The sequence below is a fragment of the Botrytis cinerea genome, chromosome 13 (genome assembly GCF_000143535.2).
Source record: "Botrytis cinerea B05.10 chromosome 13, complete sequence".
Classification (NCBI taxonomy): domain Eukaryota; kingdom Fungi; phylum Ascomycota; class Leotiomycetes; order Helotiales; family Sclerotiniaceae; genus Botrytis; species Botrytis cinerea.
Genome location: NC_037322.1, coordinates 1,200,355 through 1,214,429, shown reverse-complemented (window position 1 = coordinate 1,214,429; position 14,075 = coordinate 1,200,355). Strand labels below are relative to the sequence as shown.

General features: G+C 43.2%; 5 protein-coding genes across 5 annotated transcripts; 4 read left to right on the top strand and 1 right to left on the bottom strand.

The window, feature by feature from the left end:
* The first annotated feature begins 84 nt into the window (after positions 1–84).
* On the top strand, positions 85–4,166 carry BCIN_13g03490 (hypothetical protein). The gene is made up of 4 exons (XM_024696795.1): positions 85–162; positions 235–824; positions 873–3,418; positions 3,487–4,166. Exons 1-4 carry the CDS (start codon positions 158–160, stop codon positions 3,904–3,906), a joined length of 3,561 nt encoding a protein of 1,186 aa, XP_024552608.1. The 5' UTR covers positions 85–157; the 3' UTR covers positions 3,907–4,166.
* A 378-nt stretch (positions 4,167–4,544) lies between these two features.
* Positions 4,545–5,798, top strand: Bcfmp52. The gene is made up of 2 exons (XM_001556260.2): positions 4,545–4,805; positions 4,881–5,798. Exons 1-2 carry the CDS (start codon positions 4,767–4,769, stop codon positions 5,628–5,630), a joined length of 789 nt encoding a protein of 262 aa, XP_001556310.1. The 5' UTR covers positions 4,545–4,766; the 3' UTR covers positions 5,631–5,798.
* Positions 5,799–5,822: 24 nt separating this feature from the next.
* Positions 5,823–6,595, bottom strand: BCIN_13g03470 (hypothetical protein). Its single transcript, XM_024696794.1, has 2 exons — positions 6,531–6,595; positions 5,823–6,413 (listed from the first exon to the last, which is right to left on the bottom strand). The coding sequence occupies exon 2, from the start codon at positions 6,352–6,354 to the stop codon at positions 5,935–5,937; it is 420 nt and encodes a 139-aa protein (XP_024552607.1). The 5' UTR covers positions 6,355–6,413; positions 6,531–6,595; the 3' UTR covers positions 5,823–5,934.
* Positions 6,596–7,233: 638 nt separating this feature from the next.
* On the top strand, positions 7,234–7,973 carry BCIN_13g03460 (hypothetical protein). The gene is made up of 3 exons (XM_001556258.2): positions 7,234–7,474; positions 7,541–7,642; positions 7,697–7,973. Exons 1-3 carry the CDS (start codon positions 7,325–7,327, stop codon positions 7,802–7,804), a joined length of 360 nt encoding a protein of 119 aa, XP_001556308.1. The 5' UTR covers positions 7,234–7,324; the 3' UTR covers positions 7,805–7,973.
* Positions 7,974–8,623: 650 nt separating this feature from the next.
* Bcmet10 lies at positions 8,624–12,686 on the top strand. The gene is made up of 2 exons (XM_001556257.2): positions 8,624–9,101; positions 9,165–12,686. The coding sequence occupies exons 1-2, from the start codon at positions 9,030–9,032 to the stop codon at positions 12,384–12,386; spliced, it is 3,294 nt and encodes a 1,097-aa protein (XP_001556307.1). The 5' UTR covers positions 8,624–9,029; the 3' UTR covers positions 12,387–12,686.
* The last annotated feature ends 1,389 nt before the right edge of the window (positions 12,687–14,075 follow it).

The following is a 14,075-nucleotide window of genomic DNA, read 5'->3' as shown; positions in this document are numbered from 1 at the left end:
TGATTCGTGATAACGTTTCCGTGCCAACAACCATGATTTTGCACTTTTTCCCTCTGTTTTAGAAGCTGACGCGCCGTTCTACGTGATAAAACCTTTTACAAACAAAATCAACAATATCGGCATAATCTGAAATAATAGCAAGGTATTATTGAGCCTCATGAAGTAAGCCATATGTATATCCACATTTCTGTAGGTGGTTGTCCATCTCGAATTTTATTTACTGATAGCAACCAGAGGTGGATTCACCCCGCTAAATACCATTGGATCAACGGAAACACCAAAATTCAAACGTCGAAATCGAAACACAAATACAAATACTCTTAAACAACAACGCAAATTCAAAAGAGTTGTCGACACTTCGAAAGCAACAACACCAGCTATACGCCTGTCGCATATTCATAGAAGAACTCTCTCTTCCCCAGTGACGGAAAATAGCCCGTCCTTGAGTGACCTTGGTGATTCAACTGCACTCTTTGATTCGTCGCTCGAAATAGTTGGTCGAGCTTCTAATTCAGGTTCGGCTAGGAAAGGAACTGTGGTTGTGCTTGACACTACAAAATACGACAGATATCCTGTTGGGAGAGAAAACAAAATGGTTAGGGAAATATCTCCAGCAAAGGTGCAGGCACCTCGACCTGAAGAGCCCAAGGATCAATATCGACCCTCCCAAAGCAATACAGCAAATCATCTATCCAATATTCCTAGATTCGGAGAAGCTACCCTTCCACAATCTCCATTGAATCGTAAATCTCAACAACAATACTCCGAATTATTCATTCAACCAAAATCCCGTCCTGAGTTTCACAAAGATCCAGAAAGACATGGTATGTATTCATGTGCCATATCATCTCACGTTGCTAACATTTATGTAGCACATCCACATTTGCAAGCAGCAAAAGATGTTGCCCGAAAGATTATCAACCCCCTTATGCCACGAGCACCAGCGGAATACAGTCAGCCAGCAGTTCGTGCACCGATTCCTGGCTCTTCATCATATGCAACAACTCACCCTACACCTGCACCGACATTCGGCTCCCTCCCAAACAGCCATGGGGGTGGCTTCCAATCCGTGAATACCTATACATCTAGCAATTACATTGACCTTACTATGGGCAAGCCAAACTACAATGAACCGCACACCTATGTTGATCCTGCAAAGGCCCAAGAAGATTTAAAGGCGCTTTTAGAGGGCGTTATTGAGGATGAGGAAGATACGAAACCCAGAACGAGATCACGCAGAAAGAAGAAGGATGCGGAGGTAGACGAGTTGATGGCAAAAATGGATGGATTGAATGTTGAATCAGAGGAGAAGCTCGAAGTTGCGTCAGAGGACGAGGAGGAAGATGATGGGACTGTCGAAGGAATCAACGTAAAACTTCTTCCGCATCAGGTTGAAGGTTTGGAGTGGATGATTGGTCGAGAAATCGGCACGGGAAAGAAAGGCATGGTACCAAAAGGAGGCATTCTTGCCGACGATATGGGTTTGGGAAAGACCCTACAATCGATTTCACTCATTTTGAGCAATCCCAAACCATCAAGTTCAGACGAAACTCACAGTAAACGCAAATTACCTTCCGGTCTGGACAAATGTACTTTGGTTGTTGCACCTCTTGCACTTATTCGACAATGGGAAGCCGAGATTAAAGACAAGGTTGAAGAGAGCCACTCTCTTCGTGTTTGTGTCCATCATGGCCCTCAACGTACAAAACGATTCCAAGATCTTCGAAAGTTCGATGTTGTCATTACAACATATCAAATCCTCGTTTCAGAATGGGGTAACTCGTCGAAGGATGATGATGACGAAGGTGTCAAAGTCGGTTGTTTTGGTATTCATTGGTACAGAGTTATTCTTGATGAAGCCCATACCATCAAAAACAGAAACGCCAAAGCTACGCAAGCATGTTATTCTCTTAGAAGTCAATACCGTTGGTGCTTGACAGGAACGCCAATGCAAAACAATTTGGATGAATTGCAAAGTCTGATCAAGTTCTTGAGAATCAAGCCTTACGACAACCTTCGCGAATGGAAGGATCAAATCGATCGACCAATGAAAAATGGTAGGGGTGACGTTGCTATTAAGCGTCTTCGTCACTACTTGCAAATTTTCATGAAGCGACGTACCAAGGACATTTTAAAGAAGGATGGAGCCCTCAACCCTGGAGGAAAGCCTTCTGCTCCCGGACAAGCCAATTCAACAGGTTTCAAGGTCGTCGAGCGTAAAATCGAAAAAGTCTTTGCCGAATTCTCACCAGAAGAGCGCAGATTTTATGAAAGACTGGAAAGGCGTACTGATGCAAGTATTGAAGAGATGATGGGTGGAAGCAAGGTCAACTATGCAAGTGCATTGGTATTGCTATTGCGTTTGAGACAAGCATGTAATCACCCAAAACTTGTTGGAAATAAATTGGGAAAAGATACCGATGCACTCTCGGCAGAAACCAGCAACCCCAAATCGAAATCAACAACAGACGTTGATGAGATGGCAGACATGTTCGGTTCTTTGGGCGTAGGCTCCAAGAAATGTGAGGTTTGCCAAATTGATCTTGGTAAAGAAGCTATTTCACAAGGTGCCATTCGCTGTTTGGATTGTGAAGCAGATTTGGATGAGATATCTGGGAAGAAGCTTAGTCCAAAGAAGAAGATCAAGGAGAAGAATAGCAAGGAGAAGAAGAGCAAGAAGAGCAAGAAGCACAAGGAGTCTAAATCAATTCCAATTCGTAAGCCTAGAAATAGGAATATTATCGAAGACAGTGATGACGAAGAAGAAGAAGAAGAAGAAGAGCAAGGCGAATGGCTTGTTGGAGAAAAGAAACGTGGTGCTCTTACTCTAGGGAAGGCTGGCGGAAAGGAAGACGAGAATTGTGAGGGTGGCGGTGAATGGCTGGATTCGGATCATGATGACGATCTCGATGATTCTTTCCCTGACATTCGAGATATTGGCAAGAAGAAGGTTGTCAATCTTGATAGTGATGATGAAGAGGGCACCGAAGAATCTGCTGAGGAGTCAGACGACGATGAATCTTCTGAAGAGGAGGAGGAGGAGGAGGAGGAGGAGGAATCCGATGTTGAAGACGAATTTGGTTCCGATGAAGATGCAGAGCTTTCTCGAATTGCTGCATCTACCAAGATTACACATTTAATGAAGATTCTCGGAAAAGAAGCCGCTCAGCATAAATTCATTGTCTTTTCGCAATTCACATCGATGTTAGATCTTGTCGAACCATTTTTACGCCAAAAGGGTTACAAATATACAAGATACGATGGTGGTATGAAGAACGATCTTCGTGAGGCTAGTTTGGACAGACTTCGTAACGATGAGAATTGCAGAGTTTTACTTTGTAGTTTGAAGTGTGGTTCTCTAGGACTCAATCTTACAGCTGCTACTCGTGTAGTTATCCTTGAACCATTCTGGAATCCCGTAAGTATTTTTCCGTTGTTTCTCATATTATATTTCATGATCATAGTTACTAACACATATCTTTATAGTTCGTTGAAGAACAAGCCATCGATCGTGTACATCGTCTCACGCAGAAAATTGATGTTATCGTTTACAAGATTACTATCAAAGATACAGTTGAAGAGCGAATTTTACTTCTTCAAGAGAAGAAACGAGAACTTGCAAATCAAACTATTGAAGGTGGTAAAGGTGGTGCTGGTAAATTGGGAATGAAGGAGATTCTCCAATTGTTCAGGAGAGATGCTGAACATGCTCCGCCTGCTGCTGGTGCATATGATCTTGGTGCTAAGCCAAGAATCTTGAAGGAATCTGCCAGTAGAAGTCCAAGTAAGAGTGCAGCGACTTTGGATAGTTATGGTTCACAAAGTTCATCGGCACCGAGAAAGATTACACCAACTCCCTTTCAAGCTAGAAAGGTGGAAGACTCGTTATATGGTAGAAGGTGGTAACATATTTCTGTAGAGTAAGATGTTCTCTTGGTGGTTTGATTACGATCGTTGGTTTAGATAGGAGATATCTTATGCTAGATTTGGGATACATGGTTGATTTGGGATACGGAATGGAGACTGGGCGCTTTGAGGGGTTTTCAGCATTTCTTATGGGGTTCCTGGATTAGATGGGAATATGATGATAAATGGCTGTTAAATGAGAAATGAAAAGTATTATTATGTGTTCGAGTGTTGTATTGCTTTTAATGGCTCTTTACTCACCAAGTCTCCATTGACCAGTATATCGCTATAATTTCTGTTCTCCAAACTTACCACTCGAGCATTCCACCAATGTTTCACAAACACAGTATCACAACGTTTTTGTGTACTCACACTCTGTATCCCTCGAAAATCATGATAATTACAAAGCCGCATTTAGTGTATCTTCATTCCTGAAATCCCGTACGACAAGGGACCAAAAAACTCCAAACTTTATGAACGCCAAAACTTCGGATTTCTTCGGACCAAGTGGTCGAGAGAAAGAAAGCGTATCGTTATCGCCGAAAATATGTGGCGAACGAACAAAGCGTTTTTGCATTCCTGCCGGGGTGGGTGAGGAGAGTGGAGATGAGATGATGAGATGAGATGATGGCATGTCTGGGGAAGCTCGGAGGGAGGGATAAGGTTTTTGTTTGGGTTTTTTTGATTGTGTTTTTTGGTTGTCTTTGTGATATTGATTATTGAATTCCTTCGCCGGCTAGCTGTTGTTGTATACATACATATTTTATACTGTGCATTCTGTGTAGGAATTTTGGAGATTGAGATATCTAGTGGGATATACATTGTACGAAGACAAGAAGACGAAAGATACAGAAGATATAATGACTTCAGCCTCTATCGTAGGGAGTACCGGTCTTGTCGTATGTCTTTTCTTTTCTCTTTTCCTTATATTTCCGAGAGCTTCTCGTCTTTCACCAAAATACTAACGCAACCAGGGCTCCCACATCCTCTCTACCCTCCTCTCTCACCCCTCCATCTCCAGCGTGCACTCCCTCTCTCGCCGCGACCCCAAACCCAGCACCACCACCCCCAAACTTCACCCCCTCACCTCCACAGACACATCAACATGGTCTTCGCTACTCTCCTCCATCTCTCCCTCTCCTCTCCTCTTCTTCTCCGCGCTCGGAACCACCAAAGCACAAGCGGGTAGTATCGAAGCCCAGCGCAAAATCGACCACGATTTAAATCTCGAGCTCGCGTCTACGTTTTCGCTCGCTGCGGATTCCAACAAGCCGGAGTCTGAGCCCGATACCGCAAATGGTAAAATCTACATCCTCGTTTCCACACATGGCGCAAACGCTTCTTCCATGTTCCCTTACCCGAAAATGAAGGGTGAGCTCGAAAACGAGGTGAAGGCGCTGCTGGAAAAAAAAGAAAATAGGGTTAAGCATGTTATTATTCTGAAACCGGGATTGATCGTAGGAGAGAGGGAGGATTCGCGACCCGTGGAGTTTGCGGCTCGCAAGGTGGCGGGGTTGATGGGATGGGTCAATCCGGGGTTGCAGGATTTTTGGGCACAGGATGCGAGGGTTATTGGGAGGGCGGCGGTCGAGGCGGGGGTTAGGGCGTTGGGTGGGAGGGATGGGAAGGGCGGATTAGAGGGGGCGGAGATTCCGAGAGTGTGGGAATTGGGGCAGAGGGATATTGTTAGGTTGGGGAGGACGGAGTGGAGTGGGGAGGAGTGAGTGAGTGAGTGGGATGGGATTTGTTTGGATGGATGAATGGATGGATGAATGTATGGATGGATGTATGGATGGATAAATGTACGGATGGAGTTTTAATTTGGGTAGTTGCAGTGTGTTGTGTCGTTGGGGGTTTTGTGCCACTTTGGATAGGTTTAGTGTGTATTTTCAGAGGAAATGATTTACTGATTTGTTTGACGACTATAGATTCATATTATCGATTTTCCCATTTCCATACTTCCATCCTTTCCGTTTCCTACAATCATATACATAAAATATCTTCAATCCCACCACATCTTATATATCCCTATTTCCCCCCCTTTCCAAACCCACTCCCCTTCTTCCCACTCACATTCTTATCCCCAGGACTCCTCTCCGCGCCACCCTCCTGTTCCCCCCTCGGCTGACTCACCTCCTGATTCGCCGGACTCACATCCAGCGGATTCCCGTCTCCCCCCTTTCCCGCTTCGGACTTCTCAGACTCGGGAGAGGTGATGCTCGGATCGAATGCGGCGGATTCTTCGCGTGCCGCTGCGTCGTCGGATCCGGATTTGGAGTATTCGGTCGCGGTGGTGTCGATGCTGTCTTTGTGTTGGGAGTCTTTGCGTGGGAAGAGGGGGCTGGCAGTGTGGGTGAAAGTGCGGACGGGGAGGGGGGATGGGCGAGTGAGGGCGCTGCGTGGGATGGTTGTGCGGCGGAGGAGGCGGAGAAAGGGGGTTGGAGACATGATTTTGGTTTGGGTTTGGGGTTTTCTTGTATTGTATCGTGTGTGTTATAAACGCAAATCTATCAATCAAATAGATTAGCTTGGGTTCAGTTCAGAATCCGACATCATCTCACGCATTCAAAATACAACAGAATAGAACTCAATCGTATATACAAATCCAAAGAACATCAACTTACATTGAATCGAAACTAATTTATATAGCGTTCAATTGAATGATGTCTGTCTGTCTGTTTGTTTGTTTGTTTGTTTGTTTGTTTGTCTGTTTGTCTGTTTGTTTGTATGTGAGAAAAATAGATCAGACAAGATATCTGATTTCGTGTGTATGTAACCTTATGTGGAACGTAAAAATGACGACGTCATTGTGGTTGAGGAGCTTGGAGCTACTACCCCACATTTACATTTTGCCTCTGCTCTGGTCTAGGTTGTTTGTGTATTGTGTATCACAGAGTAGGTAGGTAAGATTACGTGCAATTGAAAAATACGATCTAGGTACCTATGTATTTATTTCTATTAAGATGCATTGTATTGTTATTTCCAATTATTGTTTTGATGTTCTTTTTACATGTACTAATGATGAGATGGATCCAGGTTTGAATAGCTAGCTATGGATATCAATACTAGTAGGAGCATTCCCCGCTTACCGCATTTTGTTAACATATCATTTCCGGTATGATAGAACGATAGTTAGATCTGTGAGACAATAAATAGCGTGTATGAAGTAGGTTTGTATGTCAATACAGAAGTTAGAGATGGATAAGGTTTGAAAGGAGGGATGTCTCCTTTTGGTTGAGACTGCATCGTCACTCATCGTGGCGTTATTAGTCTTGATGTCTTGATGTCATGATTTAGTATGATGGTCTCAATTTATTCACTTGTAAAGAAGGAACGTTCCAAATTAGATATTATTTTGAGAATATAAATCAACTTTCACATCCTCTTTATTTCTCCATCTTCATTCCAATCATTCAAAATGTTGCGCACTATCTCAAGAAAGACTTTCTCTCAATCCACCAATACTATCTTCAAACCTTCCACTACCCTTTTCTCAAGAAATATGGCCGATAGCCGCGTTGAAGCTGCTTCCCAAGTTGCTGGTGAAAAGAAAGATACAAGCCCATCTGTAAGTATTTGAATGCTTTCTGTGATAGATCTCCCCGAGTACAACAAGCTGATATGATAACCTTAGAACCCATCTGTTATTTCGTCCGCAGGTGCTGTTGGCAAGCAATTCAACCCAGATGGAAATATTGGACAGCTTGGTGAGAAGATTGGAGGTCCATTCTCAAAGGTAATGTTTAATCGTATGCTCAATCTTTCACATCAAAAGCTAATTTACAAATAGGATGGTGCCATTGGTTCCCAATTTGATGCCGCCAAAGATGGTCTCGCTGGACAGGTCGAGAAGGCTGTTGATGGCCCGAGTAGACCTGCTACTGAGAAGAAATCATGAGTCAGCATGATGAATGAGAGCTGACGATGAATTCAGAGGCTGTGATGTATAATATAGTTTGAAGGTCTTTCACAGCGGCCAAAATTAGCCATGTGTATTATAATGAATAAGTAGCGAAACTCGAGTTTCTTGATCTATGCCTTGATGACTTTTTTGTGAGTTCGAAACAAGAAAAAAATGTTTCGTTTGCAAATACTATCGAACATGTGTGGCCTTTCAGATGAGGTACGATGATGCTTGATATCTGGTAACATATCATACTCCTTTCCATCATATATCTTGTGGTATAGTTACTCATCGACTTCGATGCACGACTCACTTGCTGTTTATGTTCCTCATATAGCCCTACCAAGTACTTTCAGGATATTGATTTCTAAACGGTGTCTGTGGCTTGTAGATTCGTTTCGAAGATTGACAAACACCTAGACTGTGAAGTGAAAAGAACCCCTTCAGACTATATTACCAGTCAACACGTCCAATTGAAGCCAAGCCAAGCCATTGCATTCTGACTTGACTATCAGACTTCTTATAAATGAGTGATAGTCATTTAGAGGGAGTAAACAACATTGATCTATGTTCTCGTGGCAGTATGACTTGGCTTTGAAGTCCTCAATGTTATCACAATGGAGAATCTGGAGAAGCAGAAAACTGGGGAACAAAGACATTCATTGGCGATCGTTATCGGCATCGGTTAAACCTTTTTCCCTCACATCCTCGACAAGGGTGTATAACTTAGGCGAAGGCGTTTAGCTTGCTTGTGATTGCGTGCTTTCTCGTGCTCTCACCAAATTCCACTCCATTCACTAATATCAACCTTCTGATACGGCAAGTGAAGAAAGAAAAGATCTTACTAGGTAGGTTCACCAGTTCGAAATGGTAAAAGTCCATATGATTTGACTCGATTTCATATCCCTCTATTACCAAATAAGGTGATTTATCGGAATCTCGGTTTTTCCATTCCAATTGACTGCCAAAGATTAGATTATATATCTCGCACACTAATAAATCTCTCCCTTTCAAAGCTAAGTTGTGAAGGGATAATATTTCCTTCTACGAGCATTGAGTATACCGTTGTGGTCTTTACTTTATTTACAACAACTTCATTCTCTTCACTCGAGAAGAATTGTATCAAGTCGATTTGTCTTGAAATTTCCTTTCTTTTATTTGCATTCTTGTCTTGTCAAAAGTTCTTCAAAGATACCCCGCCACCCATCAATCCGCAGAAATGGGGGCATCAACAGATTATGATCAAACCAAAGGCATAAATACTAAGCCAGAAGGTGATGGGTCTAAACAGGTAATTCGAAAGAAACAGTCATAGGAATCATGCACAAGTGTCTAATCATTCTCTTCTTTGCAGGAACCATTTGGAAAAGATACCCTCAACTCGACCTGGAATTCCGAAAATGAGTCCTCGTTTCGAACTTTCTCCCAAAAGTCTTCCAATTTACCATTTGGACAAGCAATCGAATACGATGCGATCAGTGGCCCTACCTATGTTACTGCACAAACTTTGGTTCAACAAGTAGCATATGCGCTCTCCGATAAAATCTTCTCTTATTCCCCAGAGTCTTATGATTTGGATGTCGCTGTAAAGTCTTGGGCTGCGGCAAACACAAAGAATGCCAATGGATATACCACACAGGTTTCTCCCATGCAGACTCGCTCTGGCGCTGGATCAATTGCTCTTGGATACATGTTTTCAAAAGATTTTGACTTGACCAAGAGACACATCCCTCAATCACTTTTGGCCTCTTCTTCCAGTCTGCACAGCCTGCGCTCAACTCTCGATCAACTTTCTCTATTGTACTCTGTCGCAAACCCATTTGTTGCCCACGTCGCCGCCGTCGACTATGCACCAGGATCTACTGGTCTCGTCACTGACTATGCAACTGCTTTGACTGTGGCAGAGGAATTGGGTCTTGGTTTGGTTTCTAGCTCATCTGCATACGAAGCCCAGCATATGTCTCTCTTTTCTACATTGTTAGCAACTATTCTTCCAACAATCCACACTTATGATGGAATCACTGTTGGTCGTGATACCCTTCGTGTCATTGACATTTTGAGCCAATCTGGTCTTAGCAGTTCCTACAAGACAATTCTTGAAGAGATATCGAAACTCGGAAAGAGAGCCGATGCTGAAAGTAAGGTCTCTTCACTTCTTGAAGCTTTCAACAGCGAACTTGGTACATCTTATGGTCTCTTTGAGTATAGCGGACACGAGTCACCTGAATCTGTTTTGGTTGTATTTGGTTCTGTTGAGAGTTCTCTTGCTACTCAAGTTGCCAAGAAGCTTTCTGCCGAGGGAGAGAAAGTCGGTGTTATCAATGTCAGAGTCTACAGACCATTTGTAGAGGAAGCTTTCTTGAAGGCTCTTCCTGCATCAGTTAGAAATGTTGCAGTTCTTGGCCAGGTTCTGGACGAGACGGCCGCAACAGATGTTTCTGGTCACTCTAACTTATATGAGGATGTTTTGGCAGCAACTGTTTTCTCTGATAAATTCACAGCTTCTCCCAAGGTAGTTGATGTTAAGTACGCTCGATCGCAAGTATTCACACCTACTTCCATCGCTAGTATCTTCCATCAACTCGGTGGCAAGCCCTTCAATGACTTTGTTTCACTATTAAGTGTTGGACAAGTTGAGCAGTACTCATTCTTCGATCTTGATGATTCGGCTGCTGCTACTGCACCTTCTGCTATCAGCAAACTTCTTTCTGGAGATTCAGCTGGCAATGTCCTCATCAATCAAACTCATGACAACTTCATTCAAGGTGGTGTCGTTAGAACCGATATTCGAAGCTCAAAGAAGTCAATCGAGGCTGCTTATCCAATTGAAGAAGCCGATGTTACCTACATTGGAACCGAGAAACTTTTCAAGGAGATTGCTATCTTGCAGAATGTCAGATTGGGTGGAAAGATTATTGTTAAGCTTCCAGGTGTCAAAGACGAAGATTTGGAAAAGAAGATTCCAAGCTTCGTTCGTAACGAGATCAAGAAAAAGGATGTCGAATTATTTGTCTTGGATCCAACTTTGTCAGAGGCTTTTGAGAAGGAACCTGCTCTTGAAACTTTGTTCGCTGAGCTTGCCTTCTTGAAGGTTGCTCGTCCAGAACTTCTCGAGTCTGGTAAAGACAAGCTCGCTGCCATCAATGGAAGCCAAGAGCAATTACAATCTGCAGTAGCCGATATTGAGAAGGTTGTTCGCAAGATTGAGATTCCTGAGACTTGGGCCGAGGTTGACACCGAGGCTGAAGTCCTCAACCTCCCTGCAACTATCAAGTCCAGCAGCTTTACTGGCTTCCAAAAGGAAGACATTGAAGCTCCATCTCAGCTTCGTGATTGGCACGCAGCTGCTAAGGGTCTTCTTTTCAAGGAAGCTTATGGCACTAAATCTGAACTTAGACCTGATCTCACTGCTAAGACCTATGAAATTACAGTCAAGGAGAACCGTCGTTTGACCCCTATCACATATGACCGTAATATCTTCCATATTGAGTTCGATTTGGGAACATCCGGTCTTACATATGATATCGGTGAAGCTCTTGGTATCCATGCTGTCAATGATGTTGCTGAAGTTGAAGATTTCATCAAATTCTATGGTCTCAATGCAGATGATGTCGTCGAAGTCCCATCCCGTGAGGATAACAATGTTTGGGAAGCTAGAACAGTCTTCCAATCTTTGGTACAAAACATCGACATCTTTGGTAGACCACCAAAGAAATTCTACGAAGCCCTCGCCGAGTTCGCTTCTGACGAAAATGAAAAGAAGGAACTTCTTACCCTCGGTGGTCCAGAAGGTGCCAATGAATTCAAGCGCCGTGCTGAAGTTGACACAATCACTTATGCCGATATCCTTCTTGAATTCAAGTCCGCTCACCCATCTTTCCACGACATTGCCCGTATCGTTTCACCAATGAAGCGTCGTGAATACTCTATCGCCTCTTCTCAAGCCGTCAACCCAACTACCGTCGCCCTCATGATCGTCGTCGTTTCCTGGGTTGATCCAAAGGGCCGCGATCGTTTCGGTCAAGCTACACGTTACCTTTCTTCCCTTCCCGTCGGGTCAAAGGTCACCGCTTCCGTCAAGCCTTCCGTCATGAAACTTCCAACTCTCGACTCAGCTCCTCTCATCATGGCTGGTCTTGGTACGGGTCTTGCTCCTTTCCGTGCTTTTGTTCAATACAGAGCTATGCAAAAAGCTCAAGGCAAAGACATCGGTTCCATTCTTCTTTACATGGGATCGCGTCATCAACGCGAAGAATATCTGTATGGTGAAGAATGGGAAGCTTATCAAGATGCTGGCGTAATCACATTATTAGGAAGAGCCTTCTCCCGTGATCAGAAACAAAAGATCTATATTCAAGATCGTATGAGAGAAACGGTTCAGGATATTATCCAGGCGTATATTAAGGATGAGGGATCATTCTACTTGTGTGGTCCTACCTGGCCAGTTCCAGATGTTACAGAGGTTCTTGAGGAAGCTATTAGGGAAGAGGGTAGAATTAGTGGAAGAAAGGTTGATGGAAGGAAGGAGATTGAGAGATTGAAGGAAGCTGGAAGATATGTTTTGGAGGTTTATTAGATGGTTGCATATGTGAGGTGTCGTGCCTAGATTGGGGGGGGGAGGGTTGGTTTTTTCAAACGTCTTTAGAATGCGGTCGTGAGATTGAATTACTTAGATTGCATATAGATTCTAAATGGAATCAATATTATAGGGTTTCGAGGATATTTGGAATATTTGAACTCGTTGGTTTCGTGATTGATTGCTTGAAATATCTTGTTATTTGTGAATTGGCTTAGTATTACGGCCTAGGTAGAGGGAGGTTAACAGGGGATGCTTTTATATGTGATTAGATAAACCAATCGGAATTCACCGTTTACAATAAATCAAGGATACATTCCCATCCTATTTACTTTACTGCTTTTCCTACCTCCCAGCCAAGCAACTCCGTACTCCTCAGCTTACAATACGTCTGAAGAGTAGTGCGGCTCGCATAGCTAGAGTTTCCGCGATACTCAATGTTTGAAAGGAACTTGAGTGCTTCGGTAGGATTGGCAAGAGCCATATCTGCTGGGTTTGCTCCATTTGTCCCATTTGCTGTGATTATTGGCACAAAAACAGGCGCATTTCCTCGAATTTGAGATTCAAGGTCTCGCAAGCACTTGATGAGGACGTTCGAAAGCTTCTTGGGGGAAGTGAACTTTGCCAATGGATAGACGAGAATCAAAAAACTTGGCTCTTTTATTTAAAGCTGCAGTAGAAGTGGCAACAGTATTGGCAACAGTGCCGGCAAAAGACTTCCCCCAGAATCCAATCCAACTAGAATTAACGACAGGCAATGTATTGAGAAAGTTCAGTGCGCCTAAGCAGTCCTGAAGTTGCTTGGTTGGGTCGATATCAAAGCGGAAGCAGTAAACGCAGTGATACTAAAGTGATTAGACGACGCTCTTCGTGATAACGATCAGATCAGAGCAATAATCCGTAGCATAAAAACAAACAGTGACAATACAACACCTATTGTTGTCAGCCCTAGCTCTGAAGCTCAAGCCACAGCTATTTGAGTAGCCTACACCAACACAAGAATTTCAGACTTTGACGCGACAAGTTATCTTGAGTGTCATGGGACACAAACTGATGATCCTATTGAAGTGAAGAGAGTAGCATCTGTTTTTAGGCCCACACAATCAGTTGACAAACTCTTAGAATTGGTTCTGTAAATACACTTGTACCGAAAGAAAATTTCAGTTGTGGGCTAACGTTAATCAGATCAAAAGCAATATTGGGCAAGCCGAACCTGCAGCTGGAATATCAGACTTTCTTAAAGCCGTTCTATCCATTGGAGCATCTAAGTTGAGAGTGTTTCCAATTCCAAAAAAATCAAGACGAGAAGATATGGTTTCTCAACGGTGATAATATGTACTCGCTTAGATGCCTATATACATCATCCCAACATTTCTTTCCTCCCTTTCTAAGTTTTATCACTCGAACTTGTTGTTGTCATTGCCCAAAATAGTACTCGAATACAATCAGCTCAGTATCTATATTGATTTCTCTACTATTTTCTCCAATTCGTATAGATACATGAATTTCGGGTAACTAATGTGAGCCACAGGGAGATTTGCTTCATAGGACGCGAAAGCGGCTATGGCACTCCCAATAGTAAATCAAGTGGTAGCCTTGTTGCTCTCTGCAGAATATCGAGTTAAAGGGGTTGGTGCTTTTCTTATTATTATAGAGACAGATTGAGGGGTGCAAGGAGGCGTTGAGGAT

Coding starts and splice junctions, on each gene's coding strand:
- BCIN_13g03490 (XM_024696795.1), top strand. Junction 825..872: donor CAAAGATCCAGAAAGACATG/GTATGTATTCAT, acceptor ACATTTATGTAG/CACATCCACATTTGCAAGCA. Junction 3,419..3,486: donor TTGAACCATTCTGGAATCCC/GTAAGTATTTTT, acceptor ATATCTTTATAG/TTCGTTGAAGAACAAGCCAT.
- Bcfmp52 (XM_001556260.2), top strand. CDS start 4,767: ATGACTTCAGCCTCTATCGTAGGGAGTACCGGTCTTGTC. Junction 4,806..4,880: donor TAGGGAGTACCGGTCTTGTC/GTATGTCTTTTC, acceptor TAACGCAACCAG/GGCTCCCACATCCTCTCTAC.
- BCIN_13g03470 (XM_024696794.1), bottom strand. CDS start 6,354: ATGTCTCCAACCCCCTTTCTCCGCCTCCTCCGCCGCACAACCATCCCA.
- BCIN_13g03460 (XM_001556258.2), top strand. CDS start 7,325: ATGTTGCGCACTATCTCAAGAAAGACTTTCTCTCAATCCACCAATACT. Junction 7,475..7,540: donor AGAAAGATACAAGCCCATCT/GTAAGTATTTGA, acceptor TGATAACCTTAG/AACCCATCTGTTATTTCGTC. Junction 7,643..7,696: donor TTGGAGGTCCATTCTCAAAG/GTAATGTTTAAT, acceptor ATTTACAAATAG/GATGGTGCCATTGGTTCCCA.
- Bcmet10 (XM_001556257.2), top strand. CDS start 9,030: ATGGGGGCATCAACAGATTATGATCAAACCAAAGGCATAAATACTAAG. Junction 9,102..9,164: donor AAGGTGATGGGTCTAAACAG/GTAATTCGAAAG, acceptor TCTTCTTTGCAG/GAACCATTTGGAAAAGATAC.